Source organism: Gavialis gangeticus, unplaced genomic scaffold (genome assembly GCF_001723915.1).
Source record: "Gavialis gangeticus isolate Ggan-Ray unplaced genomic scaffold, GavGan_comp1, whole genome shotgun sequence".
NCBI lineage: Eukaryota > Metazoa > Chordata > Crocodylia > Gavialidae > Gavialis > Gavialis gangeticus.
This window is the reverse complement of record NW_017729025.1, coordinates 156,597,448-156,616,077: the sequence shown is the minus strand read 5'-3', so window position 1 is coordinate 156,616,077 and position 18,630 is coordinate 156,597,448. Positions and strand designations below refer to the sequence as shown.

At 44.1% G+C, this 18,630-nt stretch overlaps 1 protein-coding gene across 9 annotated transcripts in view; it reads right to left on the bottom strand.

Moving 5' to 3' along the window:
* The window catches only part of PPP6R3 (protein phosphatase 6 regulatory subunit 3), a 136,853-nt gene that overhangs the window by 5,343 nt on the left and 112,880 nt on the right, over nucleotides 1-18,630 (bottom strand). For 7 of the 9 annotated variants that reach the window (XM_019519830.1, XM_019519832.1, XM_019519834.1 and 4 more), the window contains 8 exons: nucleotides 14,486-14,540; nucleotides 13,606-13,736; nucleotides 12,338-12,456; nucleotides 10,604-10,757; nucleotides 9,638-9,744; nucleotides 8,849-8,999; nucleotides 1,742-1,759; nucleotides 1,308-1,430 (listed from right to left, as the gene is read on the bottom strand). In XM_019519830.1, the coding sequence (XP_019375375.1) occupies nucleotides 1,308-1,430; nucleotides 1,742-1,759; nucleotides 8,849-8,999; nucleotides 9,638-9,744; nucleotides 10,604-10,757; nucleotides 12,338-12,456; nucleotides 13,606-13,736; nucleotides 14,486-14,540 (858 nt within the window). The remainder of the gene's footprint in view (nucleotides 1-1,307; nucleotides 1,431-1,741; nucleotides 1,760-8,848; nucleotides 9,000-9,637; nucleotides 9,745-10,603; nucleotides 10,758-12,337; nucleotides 12,457-13,605; nucleotides 13,737-14,485; nucleotides 14,541-18,630) is intronic. The other 2 variants (XM_019519831.1, XM_019519833.1) reach the window with 1 other exon arrangement.

The window sequence follows — 18,630 nt, the reverse complement described above, 5'->3', positions numbered from 1 at the left end:
AAAAAAAAAAAAAAAAATCAGCACATCCTATTTCATTTTCACGACGCTCCAGCACTGCTGGACTTTACTTGACAACACTGACCTATAAGCCCTGATAAAAATGGGTTGTGCAAGATGGAACGAAGAAGCTATGAGCAAATCCACTGACGTTCCTGAACTGTTTTACACCTTACAGATTTGTATCAACTAAAGCAGAGAGGACTACCTTTTTGGTAGGCATGCCACAAATTAGCCCTGCACTCAAGGAAAGAGACGTTCTGATTCCCTTCCCCTGCTTGATCTGCTCCCTGCTCCCTTCCCTGTGCTCCATACCTGATCTGTTGCTCTCCTTTCTGCTCCCTGACCTATCTGCCACATGCCACTTGTGGCTTGGGTGTATCCCTGAACTAAAGGGTCAAACCAATCCTAAAAAAAAAAAAAAAAAAAAAAATACTGCAAAACAAAATAGGGAAATTTTAAACAATTCATTAAACCAACACAGATTAGCAAGTGGATTTAAATATACTAGGAAGCTAACTGATGTACCTAACACTGTAATAAAGAATCAAAAGCCAAAAGATAAAAATCACTTTCTTGAAAAAAAATCCACTTGTCTGCCAGCATTTCAAACTTCAAGGAAAAGCACAGTAAGCCAAAAGAGTAATATTCCCTATGACAAAAGGCCAGAACAAGGCCTGTACAATACTTGAGTTCCTGTTACACATTCAGTACAAGTTCAGCATGGCCCTGTAGAGGAGTGCATTTTAGCCAAAGTGATTAATTCCGTTTATAAAATAACATCTCAAAAGGAGGCTGGGTTAAATTAGATCAGATTCTTGCATCGCTGAGCATTAATCACCCTTCAATCATGTGACAAATAAGTCAGTATTTCCCTATCCAGCTAACAGACTATATTTGAAGCTCCTCTTTCACGTTTCAAAACTGATCTATCTTTAAGAGCTTTCACACTTCAAAGATGACCTACTGCCCACAAAACAATGGAAATACCAGCTTAAAAGCAAGAGCATGTAGAGCACACCATACATACTTCCAGACAGAAGGGACTTGCAAGAAATTCTTCAGAGGACCTCCCCACCCCTGCCTCCCTCCCGCCACTCTACAACTCAACAGCAACAGAAAACACAACTTAAAATAATTCTTCTTTATAGAGTGCAAGATGAGTATACAGAAATGAGGATTAAGCCACGAGTCTCATAAATGGAGCCTGGTACCAGAAACTGTAGACACCTGAATCAGTTTTATCAGAAAAAAGCCACCCAAACAATTGCTGGCAAGACAAAGGCTTGAAAGCAGTCTGGATTCGTTACCTCTGTTCTGTACTGCTGCTAGCAGGCTGCGGAGTAGCAGGATTTTCTTCTGCAGCTTCTGCATTCTCCTCCACCACATATTTACAAGAAACATCCTGCGAGGTAGACAATTTTCCTTCCTCACTAAAAGAGAGAGAGAAAGGAGGTTACAATTTAATTTAAATTCTGGATATGACAAACTTCATGCAACAACATTGGGAGACTGGGGAAGGGTCCAGAATTCACATGCAAATGGATTTTGACTCATGACTGAGACATGGAAATCAAGCACAGGGCTTTGGACTCGGTACACATCCATTAATGCACCAGCGTTTGATGCACTTAAAACTTGACTGGAGAAAAATGCAAGAAATACAATGATTATGCACAAGTGCAAAGAGGGAGCAAAGGATGTGCATGGTGCCTGAAGTGGTAACAATCTTTACTGTACATACCGATAGGATTTCAACACTCTGAAGCCAACAGTATGCAAAAAACAGGAGAGAAAAGCAAAGAAGACTTTCAAAGATTCCCTTACAAACTAGTACCCTGACAGGTTTGTCCATTACAAAAGCACCTTTTTTTCTCAAGACAGTCCTGAGCTATTAACTGGCAGCCACAGACCAGATGCAGCCTGCAGCAGGTTAACTATGCAGCCCCTATCACTCCAGCAGCTGCTGCTGCAGCAGCTGTGGTCTCAGGGCTCCCACTCCCTTGACTTTTGCTTCTTGTTCCTGCTCCAACCGGTGGAATGGCATAGCCTGTGCTACTGGGGGTGCCTGCAGCATGGTGCAGTGAAGAAGCTGAAGTGGGGGATGCCTCTGCACACAGTACAGGGGAAGGAGGGAAAGGGTGGTCTGGGGCCTGCGGCTTGCACTAGTGCAGTCCATGTAGCATGGGGTCTCTGGCTGCTTAAAAGATGGACAGCTCTGAAGTAGCTTATATTACATTCTACTCTTCCAAAAAGCCTCCTAACAAAGCCAGTTTTTTCACATAGAAGACAAGGCACAAGTGGCTTCTGTTTCACAGTGTTACAACAGACACCTGTAATCAGACAGCGCAAGACCATTCAAGTTGCTTCTTCAGATAAAGAGCCGATTAGAGTTTCAGCTAAGTTAGGGCTACACAATAATCATGCCTAGGTTAACTACTTCACATGCATGTGGGCAGCCTAACAGTGGTTTGTATGTACTTACTGGGTTTCTAAATAACTTCTCCCCTCTCTTCTTCATCTTAATTGCGGGTGTTAACTACTTCCACCAGCACCCACACAAGAGCCAACCCTCCCAAGATCAAGGTTAGGCAGCTGAAGGATGTACACAGGTGCAATCCTTACACAGACCCTCTCAAATTACAAACCTTCCACCATGATATGAGCCATCAGAGAAAGGTTTTACAGCATCTGCTCTTTCCTGGTTCTCTCCCCCACATCTCTTCCTCCACCTGTCCTCCCATCTCTCATTTTACCTGGGTGCTCCATAATGCTTTCTTCTTGCCTTCCCTCCTCCCCAATTCTTCCTGACATCAGTAAGTAGATGCAGAGTCACAAATTCTCACAGAATCAACTTTGCACCAATAACTGACATATCTCTTCCTCTATTCAATCCCAGATCTCATCCTGCCTGATGCCTAATATGATATCCAGAAAATATTATTGCAATAAATGTAATAACCAACACTGAACTAAACACCTCTCTCCACCCAGGCTTTCCATAATCCACCAGCACCATCACTGGCTACCATCTTCATCTCCATCATCTTTCAAGCCCTAAGTATCCCGGCCATACCCAAACCTTGGTCCTACCTCTTCCATAGTGCAGCTAACTTTGCCTGTTCATACATGGTAGACATGTCTACATGTACATTTACACTGACTTAAATTTACTGTGCAGGAATAGGCCAGCACCTACACGTGCAGGCAACAGGCGGCGTACAATGAGCTGTTTGTGCAGGCAGAGGAATGCTCTAGCCACTACGCCCTACTGCTGCTGATCCTGCTGGTGCCCCAGGGGCACACCTCCACTCCTGGTTCAGGACCCTGAGTTACGATGGCACAGGGGGGCAAGTTCAACCTGTCCTGCAACCTTTGCCGCTGCCTGGAGGGCTGCCTGTCATAGCGCTATGGGCCCTGCCCCTGGCTGCAGAGAAGGAGATTGCAGCTGGGATCAACACGTTTCTCAGCGTGCGAGAGGCCCGTACCCACCCAAGCGCAGGGACACAGGCTGCTCAATAAAGTTCTGACCTGTGTACTGCCCATCTGCATGCTGTAGGGAGGACCTGAGCACTAGGGGAGTGCGCACAGGCAGGGCAAGGAGGGGAAGCAGGGGCCAGGAGTGGCACTGGGAGGGCCTGCACCCCAGTGCAGGACTTGCCACAGGTCCAGGGCTGCCAAGGATGGCCGCTTGGCATGGGACTCCCCGTCCCAGGCAGCATCCAGCTCTTCGCAGTCTCCAGAGGCTGTGGTGTGCAGCAGGCTGCCACCTGACCGCCACCTCCACAGGGAGGAGCTGGTGCTGCTGATGGCCAGCAGTGGTGTGGCCAGCCACTCCTCATGGGCAGCTGTGGGGCTGGGCTGAGGCCAAGGCAGCTACTGGCCAGGGCTCTCTGGGCTGCCAGTAGGCACAGCACCTGGGGAGGACTGCAGGGCCAAGCACTGAAGGCCCAAGGTCCCCTCCCCCAGTGACGAGTCACTGGAGGTGGCAGGGTAGGGTGAATGTGTGGGCTCCTGTGGTACCAAAATGCAGGACAGCTCCTGCATGAAGGGCATGGTCCTGGGGGCCCACCTGGATCAGTGACTATGGCTGGTCATGGCCACCTACCAGGCCTCCAGGTCCTTGGCCTTCATGCAGCACTGCCAAGCTGATTGGGAGCAGCTCTGCCTATACCTCCAGGCTGGTAAGACCTTATTAATGTGGACATTCTAGCACTCAACCTGCAAGAGCTGCCTCGGGACTCCATTCCTCCACAACGCCATAAGGGTGCACACATCCTCCTGGGTCCAATTTGTGCCCCTAGGGCTACAGATAGGCAGGCACATGTGGGCAGGGACAGAGCAGGAAACAGGGGAGGTGGATGATGTGTTGCTCTGTGCTGGATGACTGGGCACCCGCACAGCTGGCCCTATAATGACCCTAGAAGGCTGCCTGCAGCAGCACTCCAACAGGGGCATGGCCAAGGAGTCTCAGTGTTAGCAGTATCTTTTTGCAGGGGGTACACTGCCACACTCAGGGGGTACATGTACACCCACATGCACCCCATACATCACCCCTGCCCAGCAGGGAGGCCCCCTGAGTTACTCCATGGTAACATGTACACATGCATTACTATGCAGTAACTAATTGGGCACAAGTTTGGTACCTGCCTGATGCAGGTATCAATTTTACACTCAAGTTGGCCTAAGTCACCATATTTACTGTGCAGCATGGGCATTTACAGATCGACATGTACCCATACTATGCAGTAATTTCAATTACCGCGCAGTAAATGCACACATGTAGATGCACCCACTGTCTATCTTGGCCCAGATTTTGTGTTTTAACTCTTGAATCCTCTTCCTCTCCGGTTCAACTGACATGCACCTCACTCCCCTCAAGTCTGTTTTAAACGTTGATACTGAGTCTCTTCCCAACCCATTCTTCTAGGCATGTTACAACCCTCTTCCTTTTCTAGGTTTTTCTACTTTCTTCTCTTTTTTCATTGATTGAAATACAACCTTTTGGCCCTTACAGCCTTTCACAACTCAAGTCCTCCTAGGTATCTGCTGGTCAGAACCACCCTTCATTACTCTACTGTACTAGCCTCTACCAGCCACTTGTCAGTTTCTTCCATAGGCACCTTACCAGTTTCTTGTATGTTGCACTATGGTTACCCTTCTATCTAGGAAATACTTCCTCAGAGCCCATTTCTACCCTGACAGAAGTAAAGAATCATCACAGAATCACAGGATGCAAGAAGGACCATAAGGATCATTCTAGCTCAACCCCAAATATAGCAGCAGAACGTGTTATTCCCAACCCATCCTGCCTGGGGGCTCAACCATCCTCCTAATGAAAATCTTCAAATGAAGGAGATGCCAAGTTCCCCTGGTAGCTACTTCCACTGTCTTATTTGTCTTATAGTGAGGAAGTTCTTTTCCTGAGGTACAGTCTTAGCCTGCTTTCCTGGACTTTAACCCAGTGCAATAGGGATATGCCCTGCACTCTAACAAGGGAAAACAATGTTTTTCTATCTAGCAGCCTTTCAAATACTGAAAAACTAATTCCTTGCCCCACTTTATCTTCTTTTCTCCAAACTAAACATACCTATTTGTCTCAGCCTCTCCTCCTACAGGACATATTCCAACCCCTCCAGTTTTTCTACATCTTTTTAAAATGCAGTGGCCAAAACTGAATGCTGAACTCCAGCTAAGGCCTGACAAGCAGAGAACAGAGTGGGATTATCATCCCCAACATCTGGACCCCAAGCTGTATTTGCTTTTTTTGTGAGAGAACTGCACTGCTGACTAATATTGAGGTTGTGATCCACTACAATCTCCACAACCTTCTTGGCAGTGTTATTGTTCACCATCCTCTATTTCTGCAATTGCTTTTTCTTCCTTCTGTGTACCCCAGCAACTCTCAACCCTCAAGGTGGCAACCCCTTCCAAAACCTAAATTTATTACAGCACTTACCTCCTTACAGAGGGGCCAGGCAGCAGCAACAGAGCAGCAGCCAGGCAGGGAGAGCTTAAGTCTGCCCTTATCTGCCTAACTCTTCACACTTCCTGTAGCACCCTTCAAAAGGATCCTGCTGCTCTGGCACACCAGTTAAGAATCACTAACATAGCACCTTCCATTCATCTTCATTAAATTGAAATGTGTAGGCCACTTCTCTCATTTATCAAGGTTCTTTTCAGAGTTTAATCCTATCATCCAAAGGAGTTTGTCATATCTCTTTCCCTCTCTCCCACAGCTGTTCACTGTCTGCAAGTTTGATCAATACCCTTTTTATCCCTGCATCTAAGTCATTAATTCAAATGTTCAACAACACTGGATCAAGAACAGCCCCTTGTGGAACCCTAATTGAGACTACCTCCCATTCAAACACCGATCCATTAATATTTACCCTTTGCTTGTGGTTATTCAGCTAGTCATGTATCTACCTAATGATAATTCTAATTCAGAAAGATACCACCAGAGAACAGCTGAACAGGTGCCCAGGAGGGTACTTGATATGTATCTCTATCAAAACATTCAGATGATTGTTTTCCCCACCTTCTTCCTCCATTGCTGGTTACATCTCCTGCAAAATATTCAGTTCTTTGAAGCAAGAACCATATCCACTTCTGGGCTTGTACAAGATCTACTACAACTGGGCTGTAGTCTTAACTTAAATATTTACAATAAATTATAAACTGACTGCCCTGAAATAAACCAGGCTCAAATCTAGTTTTGCTCCAATGATTCAGGATAAGGATGGAGAGTGATCTATGAGACCCTGCTAGTGCTTAGGATACCTAGATTCTACTGGTAGAAGGCTAAAGAAATATAAGTATGGTAAAAATTAGTATGAAGTGCCTCACCTCAGAAAGAAATAACCCAGGAGGACCCATGAAAACTTTTATCCTTGTTAGTCCAACCATATCCCAAACTGAGTTTTCCAAAACAGTAAGTGGGTTTTAATCCCACACACATTGACCCGAAGAGCCTTATAGCATCCACCAAGCTCTGTGCATTACTCCAAAACACCTATTCCAGGATGACAAGGAACAGAGGCATGCAGAGGCAGTTTTCACAGAAAGAGTAGTCAAATCAACACCAGCCATACTCCTTTCTAGAATGTGTGAGACAACATCTTAATTGCCTTCCTATTAAAAAACCATGCTCTTACCTTTCCACATTGACTTGATTTCATTCTTACAAAGTATTCCCATACTAATAATATAGGTGGCTGTCCTTTAAAATCTGAAGTTTTGGTCTGGAGCTTAGGTCTATGTACTGTTAGCATCCCATCCCTGTCTACTCCAATGACTTGTAAGTAGGTTATATAGTCAGGGCCCTCGCCACTTCTGCCTTCAACAGGCTCCTGCGGCTAGCAGGATGCCTGGAACCGCTTGGGAATGGGCTGGCTTGCCCCTCAGCCAGTGCAGGGAGGCAGCAGGAGGGTGGCTGGGTGTGCTGGCAGCCAAAGAAGATGGCGGGGACAGTGCACAAGGCACTGGAAGCCTGGGCAGGCTCAGGGAAGCCAGCAGCCCATTTGGGTGGCACTATTCATCATCCCCACCACCTTCTCTGGCTGCCAGGACACCCAACCACCCTCCTGCCTTCTCTCCGCACTGCCCCAGGGACAAGCCAGCCCATTCCCAGGCAGCTCCAGGTATTTGGCCAGCTGCAGGAGCCTGATGAAGGCAGAAGCGGCAAGGGGCCAGATCCTTTCTTTCTGCTGAGCCTGCCTGCCTCTCCCATTGCCAGGGAATGAGCCAACTAATGGCTGAAAAATTCCAAAATAAACTATATTGGGATGTAGTTTACTGTGCAATGATGCAAACTCATTTAAAACCCCCAAAACTCGCATATGTGCAGTGTGATGCCTGAAATACCATGAAGAGGCAGATGAGTGGTGCCAGTGGTTGAATAGGTGTTGCATAAAAATTTTAAGAGTTAAAAGGAAAAACTACTTGATCATAAAGTGTTGGAGAAACAGACTTCACTGCTGTAAAAGAAGATTATGGAGTAACTCCTCTTGAACACAGAACAAACTACTATTATTCCTTGAAATAGACCATCTTAAAAAACAGTGATCACCTAAGTACAGGGGTTAAGAGGTTTGCTCTTCTAGCCTTGGTTACTTGCTAATTCTGTAATAAGAAACCATTACTGTCAAACCTTAGAGGGCCAAAGATGATCAACAAGTTAGTGGCCTAAGCATTATGGGAATTTAAGAGAATTCCACCACAGACCAGTAGTATTTATTCAATGGAAGTCAGCAATTGCAGGAAATACACCACTCATGCGGGGAGTTGTGTGTTCTTGAGGGGGATTTTTTTCAGTTTGCAAGTTAGAGCAGCTGTAGCAGACAGAATGCAAGTCTGAAGCTGGATCGCCTGCCTCCCAGGCCAGCACTGTAACCATGAGGCTAGGGCATCTGACGCATCATCTTCCTCAGCAGTGACCAGAGCACTACAGATACCTAAAGGACTCCTGAACAAAGCAGCTCAGGTTCCAATTGGACCCTCATGTTTTCAAATTGTTTTAGACAGGTCTTCTTCCCCCCCCCACCCCCAATACAAAATGAAAACAAATTTCAAAGCCTGCTTTGCAGTAACTTGCAAGAACTGGCATGTTCCCGATCGCTCTAAATTTAATACCCAATTAAAAAAAGTAAGTGAAGATGAAAACTTGGATAAGAGGAAGCCTTAAATTTGTCACTAGTCATAAATTTAAAAAACATAATATCTTTTGTTCCAAAGTCTTTATGTTGAAGTCCTGGAAGTCACTGGTTCTACCAATTGCTTCAAAAAGACTTACGAAATACCAGAACAACATGCAAATAAGAAAGAAAAAACATATTTTGGGATCCCTCACCTTTTGAAGACAGCTGTTTCAGTTTTAGCATCTACAGTAAGGCTCAGTGTCTCCTTCATACTGCCGTTCATCACTGTTTCCGTTACATTGTCTGAATTTTCCACATCGTCTTCTCCATCTGAGCTTGCCTCCATAGCAACACTTCCTGGGGCTAGATGATGAGAAGCACTTAAGTTTATTGATAAATGATTGTTATAGTTAATTAGCAAGTCCACATCAGCGAAGACATGCTGGAGATAACTTTGTAGTATTCTTCTCATTTTGTGTTTTACTGCATAATATGCGTCTGCACATCCAGAATAATTAAATACTTCTAATAATGGTTTAAGGAAGAAAAAAAACTCACACACATTATCTCCATTTTGGAATTCAGTTAGCAGTCTGCATGATCTGCTGAAACTGAAGCAGTTAGGCCATGTCAATGTGGAGAAATGTTACCCATCTAAATAAACTGACATAACTCCCCTGTGAATATTTAAAGCAACTATACCCAAATCCCACTGACTAAGGGCCAAAATAGCTAATAATTTAGCCTTCCCATAGCACTTTTCATTTCTAGATCTCCAAGTGCATCATGAAAGGGACCAGTATCATCATCCCCAGTTTAGAGGAAGAGACAGGCACAGAGAGGGGAAATGGCTTGCTCAACATCACCTAACAGACAAATGAAGAAACCAGAAATAGAACCCAGGGCTCTTGAGCCCCAGTACTAGTTCTCTATACCCTGTCATCAAGTATGTTCATTTGAATACTGTACATTTGAGCAATTTCAGGGCAATTTTCACTGACCTTCTGGTTGTGTTGCAAGTGGAGTTACACTTGCACTCAGTGGATCCATTGGTTCTGCATTGGTTTCCATTTCCACAGGAGAATTACTTCTTAAGGAATCTTTTGAACTTAAATACAAATTGCAGAGACAGAATTTGGAAAGATTGCTACATACTGGCACTCAGTCTGTTCACATGCAAGAAAAACCTTTTAGACTAACATTTCTAGTTCTTTTACTGCTCCTAGTTCCAGAAACCTACTGAATTGGATATACAAAAAAATCCTCTAAGAAATGGGGAGTGGAGGAAATTGCTGGAATTCACATGGATTTGTTTACTGTCACAGAGCAGAGGGTTTTGGTTTTTTGTTTTTTTGTTTGGGGGGGCGGAGGGGAGGGAAAGGGGGGGGGCTTGGGACAGAACAAAGAACACAAACCCAAGTTCTCCTTGGAGTAAATGGAAGGAAAGTTTATTTTCTTGATCTCACAAAACAGAACTAGCACTGTCCCCCTCCAATCTATTCTAGAATCAATTGTAGAATAGATTGGAGGAGACAGTGCTGGTTCTGTTTTGTGAGATCAAGAAAATAAACTGTCTTCAGATCAACTCATCACCAGTACAAATACAGTGATAGCCCAGTTATAGCATGGAGAAGACCTAGACATTCTAGAAACCTACTAAGGCTTTTGTCTTTAATGACATGTGATTATATCCATCTAACCTAGGAAGACAAGCAAAACAATAAGCTCCTGACTTGGTTATATTTGTAGATTAGATGGTAACTCTAGACACAACATACCTTCTTCCCCACAAGACCATGCAAAACAACATAGTATAAACTACAGCAGCTATTAGTTGAGTAAACTTCATGAAGTGGTATCGCACACGCTTCTGCAAAGACATGCATAAGCCCTCTGAAAGGCACTAATATCTGTTTCTATTACACTTAACAGCTGATAGTTTGGGTTGAAGTGCAATAACGTCTTACTTTAGAGAAGATGTGAACTCTGAAAAAGAAGCCCAGCCTGTTTCTTTTGCAGGCATAGGTTCTTCTGTGCTCCATACATCAGATCCAACAGAATCCAAATTGGCACCATGTGCAGTTTCCATGGGCACATCGAAGTTAGCTGACCAATTAGGTGCTAGAAACATTGAAGTTAAAATATTAAAGGTTTAGAAACTGATAATTCACTTGTCTTATACCGACTCAAAACACCACACATCTATCTCCCTGATGTTATATATTGGAAAATCCTTTAATGTAATGCAACGTATGCTTAGAAGTCTACATATAGAAGAATGAATACTGTACTGAATTAGAAACTGAAAGCAGCTCAAATATAAATTTGCCTATGAAGGCACAGCAAACTACTGAAGTAGTTCACAGCACCCTGCAAAACCAAAATAAATCTACTCAAACATCACTTAAGCTGAAAACTATTTAATAGTATAAACTAAGAAGAAATATAGTTCAATAATCTTAACTTGTAAACATGTTTAAAATCTTTTACTGTCAACACTAATTTCTAAGCTATGTATTTTTTGGTCTGGAATCTTTTTTTTTCCCCCTTATACTATGCACTTTCCCTCTCAGAACAGACAAAAACCACAAACAAGTTATTTAGAACCCATCTTTGAATGAAGATGAGTATTTTTTCAAGCACCAAGTTAATGCTGCAACATTTTGTTTACCAAACATGAATGGCATCTCTTAATTTTAATTTTTTCATTACAATTTTAAATGCTGCAGCACATTTGATTTGAAAATGTCCAACTTAGGATTCAAGGTGCTTCACCTACAATACTACATATAAAACAGGCTGAAAAGGAAGGTCCTATGTCTAGCAGTTGAAAATTCCAATCCACACAAACAGGAGGATTTCCTCTCGGGCTTGTCCACCCAGACTAATTGTACTAATTCAACTAAACTGATTTTGGTTGTGGGTATGGGCTCTCAGTTTAAAAACCAACTACATCAGCTTTGCTTACTACAGTAAGTTTACTGGCACAAGTTGAAATTATATAAAAAATTAATCTTACTGGTTTAAGCAAGTAAGATTTACATTAAAAAAACCATTGAAGATTACTAAAAACAGGGTTAAATAAAAAACGCCTTTAGTTGAACTGGTGCGATGGTGTGTTTATACCAGGCCTGAGAGCTCAGAGCTTAAAAATAAGCACCCTAAATCCTTCATTCTCTGTACCTACAGCTCAACTCAGCTGCTAGCTCCTGTGTCAGTCTTTTTAAGAAAAGCATTTGTTGGCATGAGAGTCACTCAAAGGGGGACATGCTAAAGGTGAGCCATTTTCAGTAAGGATAACATAAGCATTAGGGTCAGTCTCCAAAGGTGCTATAACCATCCTAAACTGACCCAAATGCATGCGCTCATTTAAACTGTGCACCTCCCTTTAAACACATTTCATAAGAGTGAGCCCCTTGTTTTACAAACAGAACATTAGCGCGGTCTGATTCAGCCAGACACCCAGACTGCTCTTACTTGACCTTATTCTTGAAATTAGAGCATTACTTAGAACACACTGTTTGAGCAAAGGTGAGACACTGACATGCAATAAAGGGCAATAAAGGCAGTAAGGAAGACAAAACTGGGCAATGCTGCTAGTTCTAGCAATCCTTTAACCAAACGATCAGTGTAAACTCCCTGCAGCTTAATTTCCGCATTAGAAAATGTAAGCAGCTACAAATACGATAAACGGTACTTACGTTCATTTAAGTCTACTTCCATCTTGTCCTCTGTATTGGTACTAGATTCAAATATGTCTTGTTTTGCTCCATCTTCTTCTTCAGAGTCTGTACTTTCTTCACTATCTGTACTGCCCGAGCTTCAAAAAATGAAAGGCACCTTTTACATTCTGCAGCTAGGACTCCTCTCTATCTAGAGAGATTTTTCTGGAGGCTAAACAGAACTGCATGCTGAGTGATCAGCTTGAAGTACACTGCAGCTACTATCTGTTAAACTTATTTTCCATCTTTGCCAGAACTTTAAGGTTTCTTTTCACTTAAAAGTCCACAGATTTTTTTCCTCACCTGCACCAACAAATAAGAACAAGGATGCCTGTCACGGCCCTTAGGTGAAGTGGAGTTAGGAAACAGGAGCAAGTTGACCAAGAAAGCAGAGGTAGACCTCTTTAGTTGCTCTCTACAAGCCAATCTAAGTACCAAATGAAGCACAGGTAGACCTAAGAGCAAAATGAGAGCCTCCCCACACTCTTCCTATAAGCTGGCACCTAGGTCGTCCTTCACTTCTCCAGGAGCATTAGAGCAGTGGAACCCTGGATCCACGAATATATTTAACGGCAGCAGTAAGGTAGTGGTCTAGTACAGAAATTCCTACTGCTGGCATTCAAAAGATGGTGATGGGGAAGAGAAAGTGGGATTGTATGGTGCCATGGTAGAAGGGTCAGAAAAAAGCTGCCGAGAGGAAATTCTGATAGTCTTAGAAGAACAAACCACTGCAGGTTCCATCTCTACTTGACCTACGCTTCAAAGTAAGGAGTCTCTTCCATTACTACAGCACAAATTAGGGTGACCCTGGTAGCACAGAGTTGAGTGCACTGGCTGCTGTTGCAGCTTGCTAAAGGTGACACAATGGTGGGAGTCCATCACCTCAGAAATCTTGGCCTAGCATGACTAAGGAGGTTGGGTTTCACTGGCAACAGAAGAAAGAGAAATGTGGAAGGAAGGGAATAGAACACACACCACTTCAAGTGAAATGAAGTATGTAAGAAGTGATGAACAGCATAAACAGCAGCTGCTTGAACCTCTTATTGGTGCAAAAGGCTGGAGACAGTAAGTGCTGGGGGTCATCTAATCAATTCTCCAAGTAAAGTTTCAACTAAAAATTTTGCCTCCAAGTTCTCTCTCTCTATTGGATAACCTGCCTGAGCAGTCAACAATCTCAACCAGCAAACCTATTTGGAAGTGGGTCTCTGCTGTAGTACTTCCCAGAAAGGAAACAAATGTTATATTACCTGGACCGCCTCTGAGATTCTGGTGTAAATGCAATGTGTTTTTCTTCCCAGATATCTTCTTCATCAGAACCACCATCATCAAACTGCTGTATTCTCTCCTTACAGCATGCTTCAAACAAGGCAATATTACCCTGAAGAACACCATACAGAAAGAATAAGATTAGGAACAAATATGATGTTCACATTTATTGTCCACTAACCCATTTTGTCATATTGGTTAAAAATTCAGCTGTAAGTGCATCTCCTATGGCTACAGCTCAAGAAAGCTTACCTTTGCAGGTTCAAACATGGTAAACAAATGCAAATGGTAATGATTTCACCTTTTCTTGCTCACTGCTTAGGCATATTATCTTTAAAAGTTTCTCCCAGCTGAGTACAGAGATGACTGGACCAAAGGAATACTCCATTTTTTTTTTGTGGAGGACAGGGCTAGGTGTTTGGTTCACAAGACAAATATTTTTTGAGAAAACATTTTTAAACCACTCCCCTTTTTAAACTTTCATCTGACTAAGACCATTAATTTATAACTCAGCAGAAGAGTGAAGTAGCCAATTCCAACATGCTATACACTGAATAAGCATATAATCAACTGCAGGAAATAAGACCCACATCTACTCCTGAACACATCTATACATAAGCATACAGGGAGCAGGTCTGTCGAAGCCAAATACAGAAATTCTCCTCAGTGTAGCAGTAGCAGTCTCCAAGAGAGTGATGCTCACCCTATTACAAGGTACCAGCTAGGTAAGCTGCCCTTCAAGGTTACCAGCAACAAGTATTATTTGACTCACTGATATTCTGCCCTTTGAAGCCTAATTTATTAAACAGTCCTTTCTCTTCAATCACTGAAGTCAGGACAGCAGCAGGAACATATACTTACACTTTCATTTGTATTGAGGGTAAAGTTGATGTCTGACACACGATCAAAAGAAACACTGCAAATAAAGTAAAAATTCATGCATGAAAACAGAAAAGATGCCACAATGTAAGTTGTATGAAAACGGAGCCATTTCATTTTTTTTTAAACATTGTACAGTAAGACTAAGACTATCTGCAGCTTTAAAAAAAGTTTCCTGCACAAGAATGCAGTTTTACCTTCTGTGCCAAGGAAAAAAAGGTGCCTTCTTATAATTATTCCCTTAAATAGTACTTTAAGTCAAGACACATTTTCTATGAAAAACAACTTTAAAGAATGCTTAAAAACCAATGAAACAGAAAGATGGCTACTTTTCATAAGATGCATGGTAAAAAGATATCTGCATAAGTAATTAAAATTAACATGAAGTATAAAATCCTAAATCTCATTTTTGAAACAGCACAACAACAGTGAGTATATAGTTCCATGGATCTCTAAGATGATAGTTGATAACTCATTTTTTAACAATTTATAATAAAAAGACTTGCTTAAGTCTGGCAAGAAAACTATGACAGCAGACCTTACATGTGCCCACTGACTTCAAAACATAATTAAAAACACAATGGCTCCCCCAGGAAGAACAAGTTGCAAGATCTGACTCTAAACCTAAAACGTCAAAGTTAACTGAATGCCTTGTTCCCAAGGGGGGAAAAAAATTCCACACGTGAAACACTAAAGTTCTTTGGATGTAGAGTAAATTCAAGGATAAAAATGGACCTCTGTGTAATGAGCCCACCTACAAAGCTTCATTGAATGAACTTGGTTGTCTTGATGCCTAATAGCCTTACTACAGACATGAAATCACAGAATCAGAAAATGAAGGTTGAAAGGGACCTCAGGAGGTCATCTAGTCCAACCCCTGCTCAAAGCAGGACCGTCCCCAACTGGATCATCCCAGCCAGGGCTTTGTCAAGCTGGGCCTTAAAAGCCTCCAACAATGGAGATTCCACCACCTCCCTACATTACTTGTTCTAGTGCTTCACCACCCTCCTGGTGAGAACATGTTTCCTAATATCTAACAAACTTCCCTCACTGCAACTTGAGACCTTTGCTCCTGTTCCGTCTTCTTTCACCATCGAGAACTGTTCAGCTCAGAAGAAGGCAACCCCCGGCACAGGTGCCACAGTGTGGCATGCAAAGGCACTTTCCTTGGCACACGTGCCTTGCAGCAGACAGCAGGGAAGAGGCTGGGGCTGCATTGCCGCAACAAGGATCGGGCCCGTTGTGGCTCCTCCTTTGCCTGTCCTGGCACACCAACATCTTACAAGTCCAGCTTCCAGGTGTTTTTGGCACTCTGCCCAAGAACACTGCTGACCCCTGGTCTAGCTCCATCTTCTATGGAGCCAGCCTTCAGGCAGCTGAAGGCTGAGGGAATTTTACAGCAGTCTTCTCTTCTCCAAACTAAATAAACCCAGGTTCTTCAGCCTCTTCTCAGAAGTCATGTGCCCAAGCCTCTGGACCATTTTTGTTGCTCTCTGCTGTACTCTCTACAACTTGTCCATATCTTTTCTATAGTGGGGGGCCCAAAACTGGAGACAAGACTCCAGATGTGGCCTCACCAGTGTTGAATGGAGAAAAATAATTACTTCCCTAGATCTTTCGAGAGCAGGAATAAATCATCCCTATGCACAGGAAGACCAGCTTGGCTTGGCAGGGAACTAACTCTTCAGTAAACTAAATCACTAAAACAAACCTTATAAGAAGCGGAAACTTGGACAAATAACTAAAGAAGAATAAAAAGCCTTCTTCAGGCATGCAGGGATGAAGTCAGGAAGGCCAGAGCACAATTGGAGCTGCAGCTAGCATGGGATGTGAAGAGTAGCAAGAAGGGTTTCTACAAGTATGTCAGTAGCAAAAGGAAGATCAGGGAAAATGCGGGACCCTTATTGAATGGGGGATGCAACCTAGTGACAGAGGATGCAGAAAAGGCTGAAGTGTTCAATGCCTTTTTCACCTCAGTCTTCACAGGCAAAGTCAGCTCTCAGACTACTGCACCGGGCAGCAGTTTGGGGAGGGGGAGAGCAGCCAACAGTGGAGAAAGACCAGGTTAGGGACTATTCAGAAAAGCTGGACATGGACAAGTCCTTGGGGCCAGCTGGGATGCACCCGAGGGTGCTGAGGGAGTTGGCTGACATTATTCCAGAGTCATTGGCCATCATCTTTGAAACCTCAGGGTGATCATGAGAGGTCCCAGATGATTAGAAAAAAGAAAATATAATGTTCATATTTAAGAAGAAAGGGAAAAAGGAAGATCCAGGGTAATGCAGACCAGTTAGCCTCACCTCAGTCCCTGGAAAAGTCATGGAGCAGATCCTCAAGGAATCTATTTCTAAGCACTTGGAGGAAAAAGTGATTAACAGGGATCCGGGTTCTCTCCAATTTAAAAAAAATATATATCCAATTTTCAGTTAAAAAAAAAAAAAAGGACCAGAAAACCACATTTTTCCACGATTAAAATGAAGCGATAGATAGCTAAATAGATACCAGGAACCTTGGTGATTAGGAACAGTCAGCATGAATTCACCAGGGACGAGTCATGGCTGATCAACCTGATTGCCTTTTATGATGAGATGACTGGCCTCATGGATCCTGGGAAAGCAGTGAACATAATATACCTTGAGTTTAGCAAAGCTTTTGGTACAATCTCCCCAGTAATCAGTTGCTCAATGTCTAGCTGGCAGCCCATATCAACAACTGGAATGCCCCAGGCCTTGGTCGTGGGTCCGGTTTTGTTCATTATCTTCGTTAACAACCTGGCAGATGGTCTGGATTGTACCCTCAGCAAGTTCATGAATGACAGCAAGGTGGAAGGTGTAGTAGATACACTGGAGGGTAGGGCTAGGATTCAGGGTGACCTTGACAAGTTGGAGGATTGGGCCAAAAGGAATCTCATGAGGTTCAATAAGGACAAGTGCAAAGTCCGCCACTTAGAACAGAACAATCCCATGCACTGCTACATCCAGGATACTTACTGGTTAAGCAGCAGCTATTCAGAAAAGGACCTGGGTGTTACAGTGGACAATACGCTGAATGAGCCAGCAGTGTGCCCTTGTTGCCTGGAAGGCTAACAGCATACTAGACTGCATCAGTAGAAGCACTGCCTGAATAATAGAAAGTTTGGGTTGGAAGGGACCTCAGGAGGTCATTTAGTCCAACTGCCTGCCCAAAACAGAACCATCCCCAACTAGATCATCCCAGCCAAAGCTGTCTAGCTAGGTTTTGAAAACCTCCATGGATGAAGCTTCCATCACCTCTCTGGATAACCTGTTCCAGTGTTTTACTACCCTCCTAGTGAGAAAATTCTTCTTAAGTAAGCCCATGCAAATAGGGAAGTATAGACAGGGATTCAATTCGGAGATTCAGATCACTGTCCCAAATTGATTCAACTGATTCGGCTTCAGAAGATTTGGCACCAATTCAGAGAAATTCAGATCGGCCAGGGAGAGCGAGGCACAGCTGGGCAGCTGCAGGTCTTCCACGGCTCCTCCTGCTGTGCCTGCCACTCCCTGGGTGGGTGGAGCCACGAGAGAAGCCCCCATGGCTCCTCTGCACGTCCCCAGCCTAGTCCCAGCACTTGAAAAAGAAAAAAAAGCTCCTCACTCACCGGCTGCAGCAGCAACAATTGGGGCCTCTTGGTACTTATGGCAGAGCCCCCCACACACAATGAGGTGCAGTGGGGATCACCCCTTCCCCACCCCACCACCTGGCACCCACATGGCAGCTGCCCCATGGCACAGGTGCAGCGCGGCTTAGCAGGGAGCTGTGCGCGCTGCCTGGGAGCTGGGGCCACTGAGGCTGAGCAGTGTTAGGCTCCGGCTGACAAGTGGAGCCACCCCAGCTCCCAGACAGCACGCAGAGCCCTGCACCCATGCAATGCAACAGCTGTGTGCGTGGACAGGCTCTGCCACAAGTGCCCAGAGGCCTCAATTGCCACTGCTGGAGCTGGTGGTTTGTTTGTTTTTTTGGTGCTCAGAGGCTGGGCCTGGCCCGACTGCCCTGGGGGCTTCTCTTGTGGCTCCCCCAGGATGTGCCTGCCTCTGCTCCAGCAGGGGAAGCTGCGGGGGCTCTGCCCTGCTGCCATTTGCCTAGCAGGTGCACAGGCGGGGGGG